We start from the raw sequence: 16,759 nt of genomic DNA, 5'->3' as shown, positions 1-16,759 counted from the left end.
TGAAGCGTTATGGCGGGCTCTAAAAAGATATAGTGGTTTATTGCTTTGCATAATCGCTTTGGCTATATAATCCTGATAAAAATATTTATCACTACATATTATAATATAAAACAAAGCCCCTCCGCCGAGTTTGTCTATCTGTGCGTGCTAATCGCAGGAACTACTTTAGCGATTTTCATTAGATTTTTACTTATGGAAAGACGGGAAAGTTTAGGTAGTACATGCTAGTATGTTCATGTTGATAATAATGATAGTTGATAATGTCTTGCGGAGTTATTTCTCTCAAATTAATTGAAGCCTTATGTTTAGGTTAAATCACAGGCACAATAATCAAACAAAATTAAAACCGGAAAAACATAAATACTTTGGCTACCCGTGCAAATTCCGGTAGCCAAAGTAGTAAAAGCCGCTTGTCTATAAAAGGAAAATGTGAAGGTAAAATTAAATACTGACTGACTGATCTATCAATGCACAGCTCAAACTACTGGACGGATCGGGTTGTTTGGCAGATACCTAGCTATTATGACGTAGACATCGGCTAAACCGTGGATTTTTAGGGTTTTATACCTCAAAAGGAAAAACGGTACCCTTATAAGATCACTTAATTGTCTGTCTGTCTGTCCGTCCGTCGGGTCTGTCAAGAAAACCTACAGGGTACTTCCCGTTGACCTAGAATCATGAAATTTGGCAGGTAGGTAGGTCTTATAGCACAAGTAAAGGAAAAACCGTGAATTTGTGGTTACATCATTTAAAAAAAATTAAAATATGTTTCAATTGTCAAAGTAAGATAACTATACCAAGTGGGATATCATATGAAAGGGCTTTACCTGTACATATTAAAATATATATTTTTATTTATTTTTATGCACAATAGTTTTTGATTTATCGTGCAAAATGTCGGAAAAACTACCCCAGTAAGGAACCCGAGGTGCGCGAGTTTGACTCGCACTTAGCCGGTTTTTTTTTAAATTTAAAATCCAAACCCTAACGGAGTAAAATAGGCGTATGAAGTTAATGTAGTCCTGCCCGGCAAGCATGGCCAGTAGATAAAAATTATATCCCCCGATTATATCCACTGATGTCATAGAAATCAGTGGATAAAATTAGGGATATAATTTTTATCTACTGATAACAATGAACCGAATGCGTACCTATCGTATCTACATAGTTATTTCTAGTTAAGTAGTAGGTAATTATACATTTAATGGTTCAGAAGTAACGTTAAATTCATTGTAATTAATTAATCTTAGCGTGACGAAGGTTTTATTGCATGTCTGAATGCGTGTCGCGAATCTTATAAAATATGCAAATATCTACCCAGCGTTATTAAATAAATAAAGTAGGTAACTTGGTAACTGAGTAATTAACCCGACAGGTTAAGATGGCAATATATGAGGCTAGCACGCATCGTCATCAGCGCTATTCCGCACCGGGTTAGTGCGGGGGTTGTGCGGGTGTGCGGGGCGTCCTCACACCGATTGCCATCTCGACCTGTCGCGTACTATACATAATTACCTAACTAACTAACAGTACTAATAGTAGGACTAATAAGTTTATATGGTTCGAAATTCAGAGGTAGGTAATCATCTAATTTGAAATTCATAAAGTTAGATTAACTTTGCGTCATGCCACGTGACGCGGTTGAGCCATAAAAAAAAGATCCTGCAATAGACAGACACTTTGTCGCATTTATTTCGTACATATTTCGTAGGTATGATTATGGTAAAACGTGGATAAATAAAAGAAAAAGTACCTACTTAACAGTAGACATAAATAAAATAATTCAATAGAGCTATATTCCATAAACTAATTTTTTTATCATTCGAAGAGTTTTCATTTACATAGGTAACATGTTATATTAAATTCTTTTTACTCTTATCACCTAAAAGTGCGTACATTCTTAGTAATATGGCATTGAATATTAATTCTAAAAAGACAATCTATAAACTACGGACTAGTGAAATTACAGGCTACCTATCTTCTATTGCCTAGGTATGTACAACAAGTGCCATTTTGTTTCTATTCAACAGTTATGTACCTAAATATAAATACTGAACAATTTGTTTTTATTAGGTGCTTATGTTTATATATTTTTATTTCTATGATGATATTTTACTTAATTAAATATTAAGCAAAATCATATTCGTTTTTAATTTAAAGGAATTGTTTGCGTTATTTTGTTAATTTAGATACTTCAGACCAATAAATTGTTACGATTATGATGGGGCTGACATTTACATAACTATAAAAGCCCCTAAATAATAAAAACCAACAAAAACATTGAAAAAATCTCCAAAATGCAAAACTCCTCCGAAACGTTAAGAACTTATCTTTTTATATTTTTAAAATACGAGACCAGTTTCCAGATTGTTATCATAGCTGAATTTATCGCAGAACTACCATTAGGCATAAAGCGATTAAGCAATATGAACAATACTAAGTATCAACTCTCAATCAAAGTCTCAACAACTTTACGAGCGCTAGTCACAGTGGTGTATAAATGGAAGAACAAATAGAGAAGCAAGCCCACGCAAACGATAAAGAATAAAACGCAAAAACAGACGATGCACTCCGAAATATATATCCTTATTCTCTCCGCACGACTAACTCTGCTCCTCGGGATGTCCACGCTTGAGTAAGTCCACATTTGATTAGGGTCCCGACGTGCTCTGGAAAAGAAAACGATTTCTGTGTGAGAAAATGGTAATGTATCACAAGATTGCTGCTAATAGAAATAAGGCTCCAACTAACATGAAACCAATTACTTATCTACTGGATTGTAAGTGCGGTAGGTACCATGATAATTTATATGGTTACAATATGACTTAGGTATTATTAATAAATAATAAGCACTACTAAGTACAGCAATAATTAGATGCAATTAATAAATAATAATCACGTAAGTAAAGTCAATAGGTTAGACATGACTACCATACTTCTGTCAATTCGAAGATACTTGAAACTAATTTATATTAGTACACACTAGCTAATCCACCCGGAATCGCTTGCATAAAATATACCTATATAAACAATATACTATGTGGCTCATGCTAGCTGAATAGAATAGCTTTCCTATAAAAGCAAAAGGCGACTGACTGACTGAATGACTGACTGAATGATCTATCAACGCCCAGCTGAAACTAGGTAGATACTTATACGGATCGGGCTGAAATAGGGGATGCAGCAGCTATTAAGACGTATAGACATGGCTAAGAAAGCATTTTCGAAAATTCAACCCGTAAGGGGGTAAAATATGGGGTTGAAATTTATAAAGTCATGCAGACGAAGTCACGGACATAAGCTAGTATAAGTAGGTAAAGGATAGATGTACTCATGTATAATTGGAAAATAGGTACTTAAATTCAAAGAGCTGATATTATTATTGTAGATTTACCTATTGGTGTTCAAACTTTGCCAAATGGGTAGAGACATCGAGGCACAGATTTTGCTAAAATCACGTTAGATTAAAAAAATAGTATTGTTTTTATCTATAACCAAAACAATAAACAAAAAAATGTAAGTAACACTAAAATTAAATTCAACTCAGACACGGCAAAATACAATACAATAAAGTTAAATAATATAAACTCATCTCGGAATTTTAGCTAAATAAAATAATCGCGAACTAATCTAAAAACTGGTTGTAAACAGGTTGATCCCCGAGCACAACGTGTTTTCAAATGAACTTTTTATAAAGTGTAATGCCTACTTTTTGCTAAGTTGGAACAAATACGGGGAAATGAAGAGGAAAAGTTTGGCAGTTAGGAATAGGGTTTGAGAGTTAAACTTTCTATTTAGTTACAGAATTTTTAGTTGAGGAAGTCACGTAGGAGTGTGTGAATCTGCTAGCTTTATAAGTTTACTAGCTGATACCCGCGACTTCGTTCGCGTGGATGTAGGTTTTTGAAATTCCCGTGGGAACTCTTTGATTTTCCGGGATAAAAAGTAGCCTATGTGGTAATCCAGGGTATAATCTATCTCCGTGCTAAATTTTAGTCCAATCCGTCCAGTAGTTTTTGCGTGAAGGAGTAACAAACATACACACACACACACACAAACACACACACACACACATACAAACTTTCTCCTTTATAATATTAGTGTGATAACTAAGACCGAAGTATCTTGAGTCCACCGATCGATCTTAAGCGAAGTGTAAAGTCTATTCACTAACATAGTATCGCTACCTACCTTGTGTTTGTTAGTTATATTCATAACCATAAGTAGAATAAAGTAGAGTAATATAGTATTCCATTTTATTCTTAGAATAGAAAATATTTATTTAAAAAATATCGTAAAAAATAATAAAATAAAAGCATAATAATAAGTGCGCTAGTTATAAGTGCCTGTTGGTCGCTACAGGCGTCAGCGGTAGGTTTGGCAAGCGCAGAAGCTCTGCCAGAGGGTAAGGCGTAGGGCTCGGTATCTTCCTAAGAGCGTCTTATGCGAGGCTCGGACCTCGGATGACGTTGGGAGTGTTGGGATAGAAAAAATGTTAGGTTAGGTAAGGTTATTTTCTTCTTAAAAAAAAAATTGGTTGTCTGTAAAGTCGGTTTACTGAAGATAGTTGAACGTGACAACAAAGGCCGATTGTGCTTCTTTGTCGCTCGTTCCGCGCTCTCGCTTGCACTTCAAGCCTTACATGGAACGCCTCACAGCGAGGTAACGCCGCATGAGTCATGTTTTTTCGTGCGTGCAGCCGGCTCTATCGAATTATAAGACGTTGTCACGTCAAAAAATATAGGATAACTTTTATCTCACGAAAATAAAAGACTTTTTACGTAGCTTATTCCAGGCAAAGACTCTAGTCTTTTTTTTAACTATACTTAGTTATTTTAATTTGCAATTGTAATATTTCCAGAAGATGAATATGTTTTGCAATTTGTATAGAAGAATTGGTCACGGTCATGGTTAATAATTAGTATATAATATGACACAGTTGTTAGTTAAGTTGATAATAATTATGTAGTTACAATATTAAACAGGTAGGTACTTTATCAATGTTATGCATTTTAGCTTCCTTACTAATAAACATTGTTTAGCGGTTTAGATAAACAATCGTATACTGTTACCTACTTTATCTTCTTCTTACGAATGTCAAATTACTGATGACAGAAAGAGACATCGGTATGTAATAAACTATCAGTGGCATGCACAGGGCTATTAGCTAGATCTTAGGTTGATATGTGTTTACTGACAGATCATAATGAAATATGAGCAATGCTTTTACGTCTCTGTGACCTGCAAGCTACCTAGTAACTCGCTAAACAACCTTGTTTAGTAATGCCGTATCATCATCATCATCAGTCGCCGGCCCATTACTGAGCACAAACCTCTCAGAATGAAAATAATTTAGGTCACAGTCCGCTATGCTGGCCAAGTGCGGATTGGCAGACTTCACACACCTGTGATAACAATATTATGGCGAACTCTAAGACATGCAGTTTTCCTCATGATGTTTTCCTTGAGCGTTAAAGTAAGTGATATTTAATTGCTCAAAACGCACATAACTCCTAAAAGTTAGAGGTGCGTGCCCAGGATAGACCTAAATATAATACCTGGTCTAATAAGAAAACTAGAAAAGAGCTGATAATCTTCAAAAGGCTGAACAGATTTTCTTGAATTATAGCTAAGAAAACTCTAGATCAAGCCACCTTTCAAACAAAAAAAACTAAATCGAAATCGGTTCATCCATTTAGGAGCTACGGTGCCACAGACAAACACACAGATACACACGCCAAACTTAAAACACCCCTCTCTTTGGGTCGGGGTTAAAAACAGAAATAAATCATTACCATCTTAAAATTATTTCCTCATATTTTCTTAATCCGAAAAGTCACTTTGGCTTTCCAAATTGTTTCTTGCGACTAGGATATTAACACACTGCTGTATCTATTTAGTTTGCACGTCACTTTTGTTCGACTTGAATAAAAAAAAAAAAAAAGATTCCGACGAATTGAGAACCTCCTCCTTTTTTTGAAGTCGGTTAAAACTTGGTTTAATAGTCGCGATTCAGGTTTGATTTGATGATACAATTTTGTGTCTACTTCGATGAGACGTATGGTCTCTTGCGCAGTTTGATTTGCAATGACATCCATATTCCACTTTTGTTTACTATAACACACTTTTATGATACTGACATTGTATTTGTTTAGTGTTTAAATGCTCGCATTGTCTTGTGCGACTGATAAGCGCATGTTTATTGTTTTATTTAATTACAAGTGTACAGCAGAATATTACACTTAACAGGGCTCTCTCCGTCACTCGCTTCATACAATCGTAGTTCCAATTTCATTTGAATATTAGGCAACCAAAGTCCATGAAATTTTGCAGACATATTCTAGAAACTAATATCTATGTCTGTGGTTTTCCAGATTTCTGTTAAAATATTCGGTTTCAAAGTTACGCGGTCTTAAAAATTTTCATTCAAACCTTTGAGCCCCTGTAATTTTAAAACTACATATTTTTAGAAAAATCTAAAACACCACATACACAGATATTAGTTTCTAGAATATGTCTGCAAAATTTCATGGACTTTGGTTGCTTAATATTCAAATGAAATTGGAACTACGATTGTATGAAACGAGTGACGGAGAGAGCTCAGTTAAGTCTCTTGTAAACTGTAAAATTACTTTGACAAATTGGCATCGCAAATAAAGAGCGATTGCAATTATTTTCAATGTCACACGTTACGTAAAAGGTTTTAAGTAGGTACCATGCTGTTTTATTTTTATCACGTTTCATATTGCATTTGAAACGTACTTAAATATTTTTTTTATTCAGATCTAAGTTATAGCCGTTGACTGCAATCTCACCTGATAGTATGTCGCTTGGCGTCACGGCTTTGCCGGTGGGGTGGTAACTAGGCACGGCCAAAGCCTCGCATCAGACCAGACCAGAGAAAATGTGGAATTTAAAATTCCAAATTGCCACTGCCGGGAATCGAACCCGAAACTTCTACTAATAAAACTATAGCGCTCACCACTGCGCCATCACAATATAATGTTAAGTAATAACAATGTTAATAATCTCATAAATCCATATTACAAATGAGAAAGTGTGTCGGTCTGTCTGTTTTTGATTTATCGTGCAAAATGTCAAAAATTCCGACTGTAGTACGGAACCCTCGGTGCGCGAGTATGACTCGCACTTGGCCTTTATTAAACTTATCTACGTCTCTTTATTGCATTTCAGACATTATCTCAGCAAAAATCCAACATTTTTAGGTAGGTACTATCTTTTCTACCTCTTCTTTAATAGGTACCTATACAGATTCCTTCGCTTTTGCTCAAAATTAGCTGATGCCTGCGACTTCGTTCGCGTGGATTTAGGTTTTTAAAATTCCGCAAGAAGTTATTGATTTTCCGGGATAAAAAGTAGCCTATGTCACTCTCCGTTCTTTCAAGTATCTCTATGCCAGAAATCAAGTCGATTGGTTGCTTAGGTAGGGCGTGAAGGAAGGACAAACAAACACATCAAATCTACATATATCTATACCTTTATAAAAACGATATAACATTAGTGTAGATATAGATTTGAAAAATCTATCAAAGACCAACTACAGGAAACATACAATGTTGACAAGGTTTCTTTTTATTTTGAGTGATTGGCTCGGCTAAATAAAGCTTCCACAAAGCTGAAGCTTTTCCAGGAATTTCGTTGATGACTTTTTATTTGTTTGTTCTAACCAACTTTACTTTGGACACTGTCGTTTTAAATGGGATATAGCACAATATTTGGCAGTTATTGGCCGCTCTTTGACATATGAATCGATGGGCCTGGGTATCAAACGCGACCCAAGTTGTAACTGCATGAGTGACTGACTTTGGAGATCCGAATTTGGCCTTTTAGTTTTCTCCGTGCCTCGAAGAGTACTGGATCACTCGACTCATTCATCATCATCATCATTATCAATTTATTGAGTTCACTGCTGGACATGAGTTTCTTGTAGGGATTTACACACGCCACGGTCTTACGTTTGCCTAATGTTTCAGATTTTTCATTTGTAAGACCAAGGAATGACTTCCGAAAATTCTTCGAGTTGCAAGCAGACTGAAGGATTACCTTTGTATTCATTAGGACAGATGAAAATCTGTTTAAGTTTTGCAAATATAGAATAATAAATAATTATTTTATAGTACCTTCAGGAGGCAATGAGGATTTCCACGTAGATGCTAACAATCGCTAAAGTCAGTTAAGCTCTTAGTAAGTCGCAGGTAATTAATTGAATTCCAAAGGAATATCCTGGGACGAATGTAGCGACTCGATATTAAATTTTTCACATTTTGTGAACCTTATGAAATTTTTGCAGTTTATTTTTCCACCAGTAAATTGTATTGAGTCAAAATATTTAACATAATAATATTATTAAGTACCTATTTACCAATGTGAAAAGTGTTACTCTTATAAAACCATGTTATGTAAACTGTTTATTGGGCTTTCCTAGAACAGAGCAGGGGTTATGACTTTGTTTTAGAAATTGCCTAGTGCAAATCTATTGACGTATTATTGCCGGAGTTGTGTTATTTACCGATATCTAGGAATCATTTAAAAACAGAACTAACACCAAAGTTGATAGACTAGAAAGGGAAGTATAATGAATTTTAATTCCACCAAACAAGGCTTTGTATCGCACAAACAAAAAATTGCTCCGCTCCACGAATACGCTTCTATTTTCCATCTGTATATTCCGTTACGTAACATTTTTTATCTCTGCACTATCGTTGTAAAATCCACAGCAATATTCACTTTTGAAGGCAGAGTTTGGATTCATACCCCACTACACAGCATGTTGGGGTAAATCACACAAATAGGGCCAGACGGCTTCCAGATGTGCCCCTTAGTTATCGTGCGCCATTTGAAATTGTGTCTTACACTTACGACATATGAGTCGTTATTGGATGAAGGAGTATTAGTTAAAGTATTTGGAAAAAATGCTTCATGAATGAACGCAGGCCGGTCGTACTCGGGCATTTTGCCGACAGTTCCTGCGCGATTAATAGCTCGGGAGAGTAGTGAAGTGTTTTTTTCGTAATATAAGGTGCAATTATTGGATTTTGTACATAAGATATCGCAGAGGGGCAAAGCAGGTGGGTCTTTCTTCTACCTTTTGGGGCTGCACAGGATGTCTTGGCAGGTTTCTTTGACATGTGCGCCTTTGAAGTTTTTATTGATTGAATCCCTTTTTGTTCGTGGTTGAATTCAAGTTTTATAATATGCTATGCCCGGCCACAGGCCCGGCGCGAATGCGACTCGTACGCAGAATATTATTACTATGGAAGTTACTAAGCCTTCCCGCATCAACAACAACTGTACTAAATTCAATCAGTTGAACGATACGCGAAATCATAAGTAGGTGATGAATATACAGATGGACAGACAGACAGTCAAACATTAATTTTTATATTCCTATAAAATTGATCGCAAGTTATATAGGTACCTTCCTAGGTAGAATTGAAGGAATAGAATACAATATTAATATTTTTTTAAATTTATAATATAGGTAGTGATGAACACTGTTAAAATATAACTGAAAAGCACTCTTAAAATAATATGAATTGGTTTGATCCAGCCTCTTGACGATAACTGGGTGTACAAAGTACATTTATCGAGGTCAAAATAATTGAAAATAATTATGAAGCTGTACCTACCTACTACCTACCAAGAGGAACGATTCGAACAAATAGACAATTAAACGAGTTGCGTTAGCTACAAGTTTTGCTTAGCTTATATTAGATAGCTTGAATTTTGATACCGTACCTCCAAAGTACCTACCTACAATTTATATCCAAGTAGGTTTCGGCTTTGGGAAAAAAGTTTTAGCAGTTTTTTTTAAATTACAGATAGACACAACTTCCACGAGGAAGATTTATTAATATGTACCTACCTACAGCACATTCATATTAATCTAATTATTCAGAATAGAAAACCACCCGTGCGAACTGCGAAGACAAGATGGTAAATCAAAAAAAAAAAAAAATTGACGCAGAATATGGAATAAAATCGACATCTATATCTCCTATCCCGAACGAACCCTATTGTGTTTTCGTATAAAAACTATCCAATATATTGATTGTATTAGCTGTAAGTATACCAATTTGCGTTCAATGGCGAAGAAAAACATCGTGAGCAATTTGCATGCCTGAGAGTTTTCTATAATGTTCGTAAAGGTGTATGAAATCTGCCAATCCGCACTTGGTTAGCGTGCATACGGGGAGAATACTCGTGTTCATTAGGTCAGCGATGTCGATGGGTTGGTCCTGATGATGATTAAATAATTAAATTCTCTTTTCAGGATGATACCAGATTCTACAACAGTACTTAAAACTGATGCACACCAACCTACAAATATGACAGCACATGAGCTGTACAATGTACTATCAACAGTTTTCCTCAGGCAAGTTCAAGGAAATTACAGTGTTTCGGAAGAAAAACCTTTGAAATCAGATCGTAATCTAGGCGAAGAAGAAATAAAGAGGTTGCTAATCGAATATGCTTATAGAGGTAGTGATTTAACATATTATAAAGCGTCAAACTAGTCAATTCACGAAACAAGATATTCTTAGAGGAACCTAGATGATTTGAATTACTCATCAATCAGTTTATTTATTTATTTATTTAATAATAATATCTCAGCATGCTTACAGTGAAACCAAAACGCATACTGAGTCAGACGTTACAATACATACATATTTTGTTAAATTCGGAGATACTAATGCTAAAAATATCTAATTTTTGGTGCTGAGCAATCAGATCGTTGAGTAAGGCAGTTAGCCTGTTTGATTCCATTGCTGGACAATGGACATATTATGTCTTGCCGAGAGTGCACCGCCACACAATATGGTCCTTCGCTTTCTTCATCCACCCACTTCCGGCTAACTTCTCAATGGAGTCAGTCTTGCTGGTCGTCCCACACTGCGCTTGCTGGTATACGGTCTCCACTTCAACGTCTGCTCCAATGGTTCTGCGACAGACATGGCCTGCCTACTGCCACTTCAGTTTGTTAATTTGTTTAGTTGTATCGGTTACTTTGGTTCTCCAACGGATTTCTTCTTTACGGATTCTGTCCCGTAGAGAGACACCCAACATAACCCGCTCCATAGCTGAATGACTTTAAAGTTGACAATGCCAATTATATTAGTGTCTATTTTTTAGTGTTATACGTCTTCACCGGTGTAGGCTTTGTAGTATCGACGAATTGAAGACTTCATGCAATTATAGAACTACTCATAATAATCAGGGTGAAAGCTATTTAGATTTGGGGTTCAAAATCTGTCTGAAAACTTTCAGATCAGATATAAGTCTAACAGTACCAGAATCAGGATAAAGATCATTATCGCTTACCATAACGTTTTGATTGTCTTTTTTGGGAATCTAAAAGTGCTCTCTCATACAACGAGCTCATATCTGAAACTTTCTGATATCTTTTCAGTAATCTCTTATCAACCCACATCTACAGGGCTATTCATTTTTTGCCCTAATTGACGTAGTTCAAATCGTCTGGATTTCCCTACCGATACGCTACTATGATTTTCTGTCTTAATATTCTTGAGACAGAAAATTGTAGCTCTGTAGTTGGTTACGAGAATCTCGAATAAAGCAGTATTTAATTCCTATAAAAACGGACATAATAAATAGGCGGAATATAAAATGATAATTAGTTTAATTAAATCAATTTATTATTTTAAGTTAGCAAGCAATAAAAAAAAATATACCAAAGATATACCTAAAAACTAAGTTGGTGCAAGCTATTTTAACCATGTTTATTATAATACTAAGTTGAGTTATGATTTATGTACTCGGAAAAAGAACTATAACTATACTACTAAGATATAATATAAGTTTATGTAACACTCATGGATTTTAATGTTCAATGTTTATTTTTGAACCTATTAGATTTGTCTTAATATTTTGTTGTAGTACTAGCCCAGTCAATTTAGACATTAAAATAGTGGTCAAATAATAGTGGTCTATATTGACCGGGCTATACGCAATCTCAAATACTTTGTTAACAGTAATTTTCCTGTTCTAAAAACTAATCAAAAGCTTTGTGGCAATGCTATTAAAATTAGCATTTTTATGATTTGTATTGTTAGATTAATTGAAAATAATGAGTAGATTATAATTTATTATGAATAAAAATAGTTTATTACAGTGCAACCGTAGGAAATACGGTGCTGCAAAAATGTCAGTTCAGAATTTAAACAGTCATTTGACGGCCTAATAATAATTATAATTACATGGACGTAATAAAAATAATGTAGAGACATGATATTATAATTTATTAATTTAATGCCAAAGTAAAATTCTAGTGAATTGTAGTTTAATTAAAAATACATATTTTAATATATACCTAAGAAAAAAAAAAGATTTTGTATTCTACTTTTTAACTGCCTAGTAAATAAATAATTATAAATTTATTCCGTGTTTTCTTATGCTTGGTATTTCAGTTACTCTGTGGGATTATACCTATTTATTATATTTGTGACAAATCTAAAAATGTAAATTGTAAAAGATATCAAAAAGAAGAAAAATTACACAATCTTTTGGAATTTACCATTGACGGGTCGGTCTCTAGGATTACTATTTTTTTGGGATTTGGAATTTGTTCTTCCTGAAGAAGTCGACGTCCTCGCCAAGGAGGTCCTTGGCGCAGTGGTAAACGTTGTGGTCTTAGTAGTAGGAGGTCCCAGGTTCAATTCCCGACAGGGGTTTGGAATTTTATCATTTTTTTTAATATAGGCAAAGGTTCATGCTAAACTTGTTTAGAAATTAAAAGAAAATTCACAAATGTACCTCATCTAAGAAACAATAGAATGATTATTTTTCTACTAGTAATTGAGTTCCATTTAGTAAACTGAGTACCTAATTAGTAATTTAATTTTTTAAAGGAAGTTTAAAATAAAAGAGCTTTATTTCTTATCATAATTTTTTATTAGGTACAACTTACTTGGATTACCCTGGGGCTCAGAATACGTATGGGGTTAGAAATGAAAGAGAACGTAAAATTCGTGGACGAATTTATTACATTTAATTAAATATCAATACTTCTTTTGTTTAACAAATATATTTCATTATTGACTAGTTAATGACTAGAACACCCTCGCGGGCCACCTGTTGCCTCGACATCCGACACACAACAACTTCACACCTTAAGCACTAACCAGAGCCCCGATATTAGGAATAGAGTAGTTCTTCGTTTAGGGAGATCACATCGATTGACACTAAATAGACCACAGTAGTGAGGAACGTCCAAGAGTGAAGACAGAAGCGGGTTTAGTTTCTGGAGGGCTCTGGGCCGAGCATTACTCAGGCCATCGCCATCTCGCCGATGCCGCGCAGCAGGCGCATACGCAGCCGGGAAAAAACCGGGTGCTCGATAGGGATTCCGCGGCCGTGCAGGAACCTCAGCGTCTCCTGAGCGCACACTAAGAAACCGAGTTGCTCCGGGTCCATGTCCACGGGCACCGAGTCCAGCAGCGGGTCGTCGTTCTCGTCCCCGTACGCGTCCCGGCTGTCGACGTCACTCGTGTTGTCAAACAAATCCGCCGGGCCGTGCTCGTTCTCCATTTCCACTGAACAGATCCGCCCAAACAAGCGCTTCAGCGCTTGCCGCTTCTCGGCACTGTCCGGGTCGTTCATCAGCGGCACGCTGCGTGACCGCTTGCGGCGCCGCTGACGCTTCACTTGTCGCTCGGACTCATTGTCGCGCTCGCGCTTACGCTTGCTCGTCATCGTCGCTCGCAGGTTGCCCGCCGGCGTCGGGATACGGACTGCGAATGGGCCGTGCACGGGGAACTGGAGGGTCTCGATGCGATTACAGTTTACAGCACTCGTTATTCATCTCCCTCGAACCCGCGCAGCGCGTCGGCGGCGGAACGAGACGGCGCGGCCAGCTGCAGCGGGAACAGCTGGGCGAGCAGATGCAGGGTGCGGGGCACGCACGCTTTGTTTGATAAAGTTTATTCGGGAAAATAAAACTGTTAGCCGCGATTGCGCGAGCCGCGGGGCGAAGGTCGCGCGGGGCGAGACCGAGAGGACTGGCCCGGCCGACAGCTGCCACGCATCTGCCGATTCAGGTGAATTCCAACTGTCTCAAGGTGCCGACACGGAGTAATTAGGTGCGGCGAGGCACTGTAACTAGGCGAACGTAAACAAAGCGAATCCCTCGCCGCCCGTGCGGGGGATGAAGCGCCAACCGCCGGCGACTAGCGAGCTGCGAACGTAATTTACGTGCAAAAATAAAACCTGGCCGAGTTCATTGTTTTACGCTCGGGCTCGTATGTAAACTAATAGCTATCTGCGTAAATTGTAAAAATCAATACTCAGGTTTATGTAGTACCGGGAAACGAGCTGCCAGCCTCGGTACCTAGCTTTATGTACGGTACATAGGTAGACTAGCGCCTTGCGGCTATATCTTCATAATCCGCTTCAAAGTGTGTTATGGACAGACGCTACGGAGCTCGAATGAGCGACCGTCTTGATCACTTTGAGCTGCAGTCTTGACTATGAACCTGTGTAAGTTCCCCGTTCTTACTGAAAGTTCTGTTCAGTTCAGATATCCTCTATTGAGATTAATTAGAAGGTTTTCTTTGTTTTCAAACTAAAGATACTATTAATTGTTTGAAGATAACAGATTTTCTTGCCTTTCTACTTGACATTGAACACCGATTAATGCTGGAAGAGCCTCATACCTAACTACTGCATACAGTATTACTTACATATTATCTAAGAATGGCTTCTGGAACGACAAGCTTGAAATACTTTGCAAGAAGAGACTCTAGATTTGATATCCGGATATCTAGTTGGAAAATAATTTTTCATCATTTTCACTTTTCAGTAAGCAGTGAGGGTGTGACCGTGGAACTTCCAAATATCCTGAAACGTTTACTTAGCCGAATATTATTAGTATTTAACCGAAAGCATAAATATCTATTTTCACAGGTACCTATAACTCGAAAAATGACGGACTTTGATACAAACTTTTATCCCCTTCTTAACCCCCTTAGAGGTGGAATTTCCAAAAATCCTTTCTAATGAATATCTAAGTCATATAAAGAGCCTGCTGTTAACATTTCAACTTTCTAACCTCACAAGTTTAGGCAATGCGTTCATTTGTCTTTGATCATTCAGTCAGGAAAAATCGTTTAAAAAAAAAAATTGAAAAATCAGCCTTTACCAGCGATAAGTATGGTATACTAATAATACTAAAGTCTGAAGTCGTCGGCACTTGGTAATAAAAGGTACTTATCAATTTCAAATATCGTAGATATACGAGTATGTAGTTACTCTATGAAAGTGATACCACAGTGATACTCTGAAACTAATACACTTTCATTCATAGAACAAGCAACATTTACGGTGTGGAAATTACAAAGGAAATTCTGGAAACGTTCCTCACACTTCCTGCAATTGATTTGTCACGCCAAAATGGACTCTATGGCCTTCGCTTAAAGTTCGATGAGATATTAATTACAAAACACATTCGGCAATAGGATCATAAGCCATTCCCCAAATAATCGCTACAGATCTCACTGTCACATACTCGGAGCATTTCACACGTAGTTTCGGAAATCTTTGGCTTCGCATTTATGAATTTCTGGTAGAAGTGAAATGAGTTCCATAGCAATTCAGCCTCCAGCACCCTGGACCGATGACCTGAAGAAGATGATGGGGAACGGGTGGATGAGGAAGACGAAGGACCGTCTCTGGTGGATGGCGCTCTTGAAAAGGACTACTGCCCAGCAGTGGACGAATACAGGCTGATGGATTGGCAAGTGGGTAGGTTTTATAGCACAAGGTAGTTACATCACAGAAAAAAATTAAAGTGTTTCAATTTTCAAAGTAAGATAACTATACCAATTGGGGTATCATATGAAAGGGCTTTAGTATGTTCAGATTTTTATTTATTTTATGCATAAGTAATAGTTTTTGATTTATCGTACAAAATGTAGGGAAAAAAACCTGAATACGGACCCTCCGGTGCGCGAGGCTGACTCGCACTTGGCCGGTTTTTTTCCTTTTGGAAACCCTAAAAACGTAGGGAGCATAGTTGCTTAGGAATTTTCCCCTTTTTAACAATAATTTAATCTAACTACAGCGAGACAAAGGAAAAAAGATGGCAATGTAAAAGGGAAGGGCGGTTCTAATGAGGAAACGTCGACAAAACTCTAACAGACTTAATTCGAGTCGTCCGGTTTCAGAGAAAATGGATCAGGTGGAAGTCTGCGTTTTTCCTTTTTTTAATTACCGCCCGTACCGCCACAAAGGAGGCGAGGAGTTTACGTAGGAGAGGGTAAAGTAGGGTCACATGGCTAGTTATGATGTGACGTTAGAGCTACGTTCTTTTACGTTATTCCGTACCCGAAGAGTGCCAACGGGACCCTACAAGCCTTCGCTGTCCGTTCGTTCGTCCGACCGTCCGTCCGCCCGTCTGTCTGCGGCGTGTATCTCGTGAACCGTAATAATTAGAGAGATGATTTTTTTGCAGAATATATATATGTATTTCTATAACAACACTTTATTTTTTAGAGATAATATTGTGTTCATTTTGTAAGTATCGTAATAAATGGGGAGTGCTCATCTTTCATATTATATTTTATTAACTTTTACAGTTTACAAAACTGTTTTTTATCCCTATTCAAATCAATAATCAAATCAAATAGATAATCTTTTTTACACCCTAATGTAGTAATATTGGTCCTAAAATTTCATAATATGAACACCCAACTAAATTGGTCCAGTAGATTCGTTGATTAAT

General features: G+C 36.9%; 1 protein-coding gene and 2 long non-coding RNA genes across 3 annotated transcripts; 1 reads left to right on the top strand and 2 right to left on the bottom strand.

Annotated features, from left to right (window-relative positions):
- Positions 1-1,668: 1,668 nt before the first annotated feature.
- On the bottom strand, positions 1,669-5,933 carry LOC123873898. The gene is made up of 2 exons (XR_006797790.1): positions 5,796-5,933; positions 1,669-2,669 (listed from the first exon to the last, which is right to left on the bottom strand). It is a non-coding gene; the product is annotated as an uncharacterized LOC123873898 (long non-coding RNA).
- Positions 5,934-8,964: 3,031 nt separating this feature from the next.
- On the top strand, positions 8,965-10,612 carry LOC123873901. Its single transcript, XR_006797792.1, has 2 exons — positions 8,965-9,089; positions 10,295-10,612. It is a non-coding gene; the product is annotated as an uncharacterized LOC123873901 (long non-coding RNA).
- A 2,392-nt stretch (positions 10,613-13,004) lies between these two features.
- On the bottom strand, positions 13,005-13,953 carry LOC123873894. Its single transcript, XM_045918994.1, has one exon. It carries the CDS (start codon positions 13,732-13,734, stop codon positions 13,309-13,311), a length of 426 nt encoding a protein of 141 aa, XP_045774950.1. The 5' UTR covers positions 13,735-13,953; the 3' UTR covers positions 13,005-13,308.
- Positions 13,954-16,759: the final 2,806 nt, after the last annotated feature.

Source organism: Maniola jurtina, chromosome 17, assembly GCF_905333055.1.
Source record: "Maniola jurtina chromosome 17, ilManJurt1.1, whole genome shotgun sequence".
Taxonomy (NCBI): Eukaryota; Metazoa; Arthropoda; class Insecta; order Lepidoptera; family Nymphalidae; genus Maniola; species Maniola jurtina.
This window is presented reverse-complemented; position numbering and strand designations above follow the sequence as displayed.

What these genes read in the sequence shown, in the direction of transcription:
- LOC123873894 (XM_045918994.1), bottom strand. Translation starts at nt 13,734, where the DNA reads ATGACGAGCAAGCGTAAGCGCGAGCGCGACAATGAGTCCGAGCGACAA.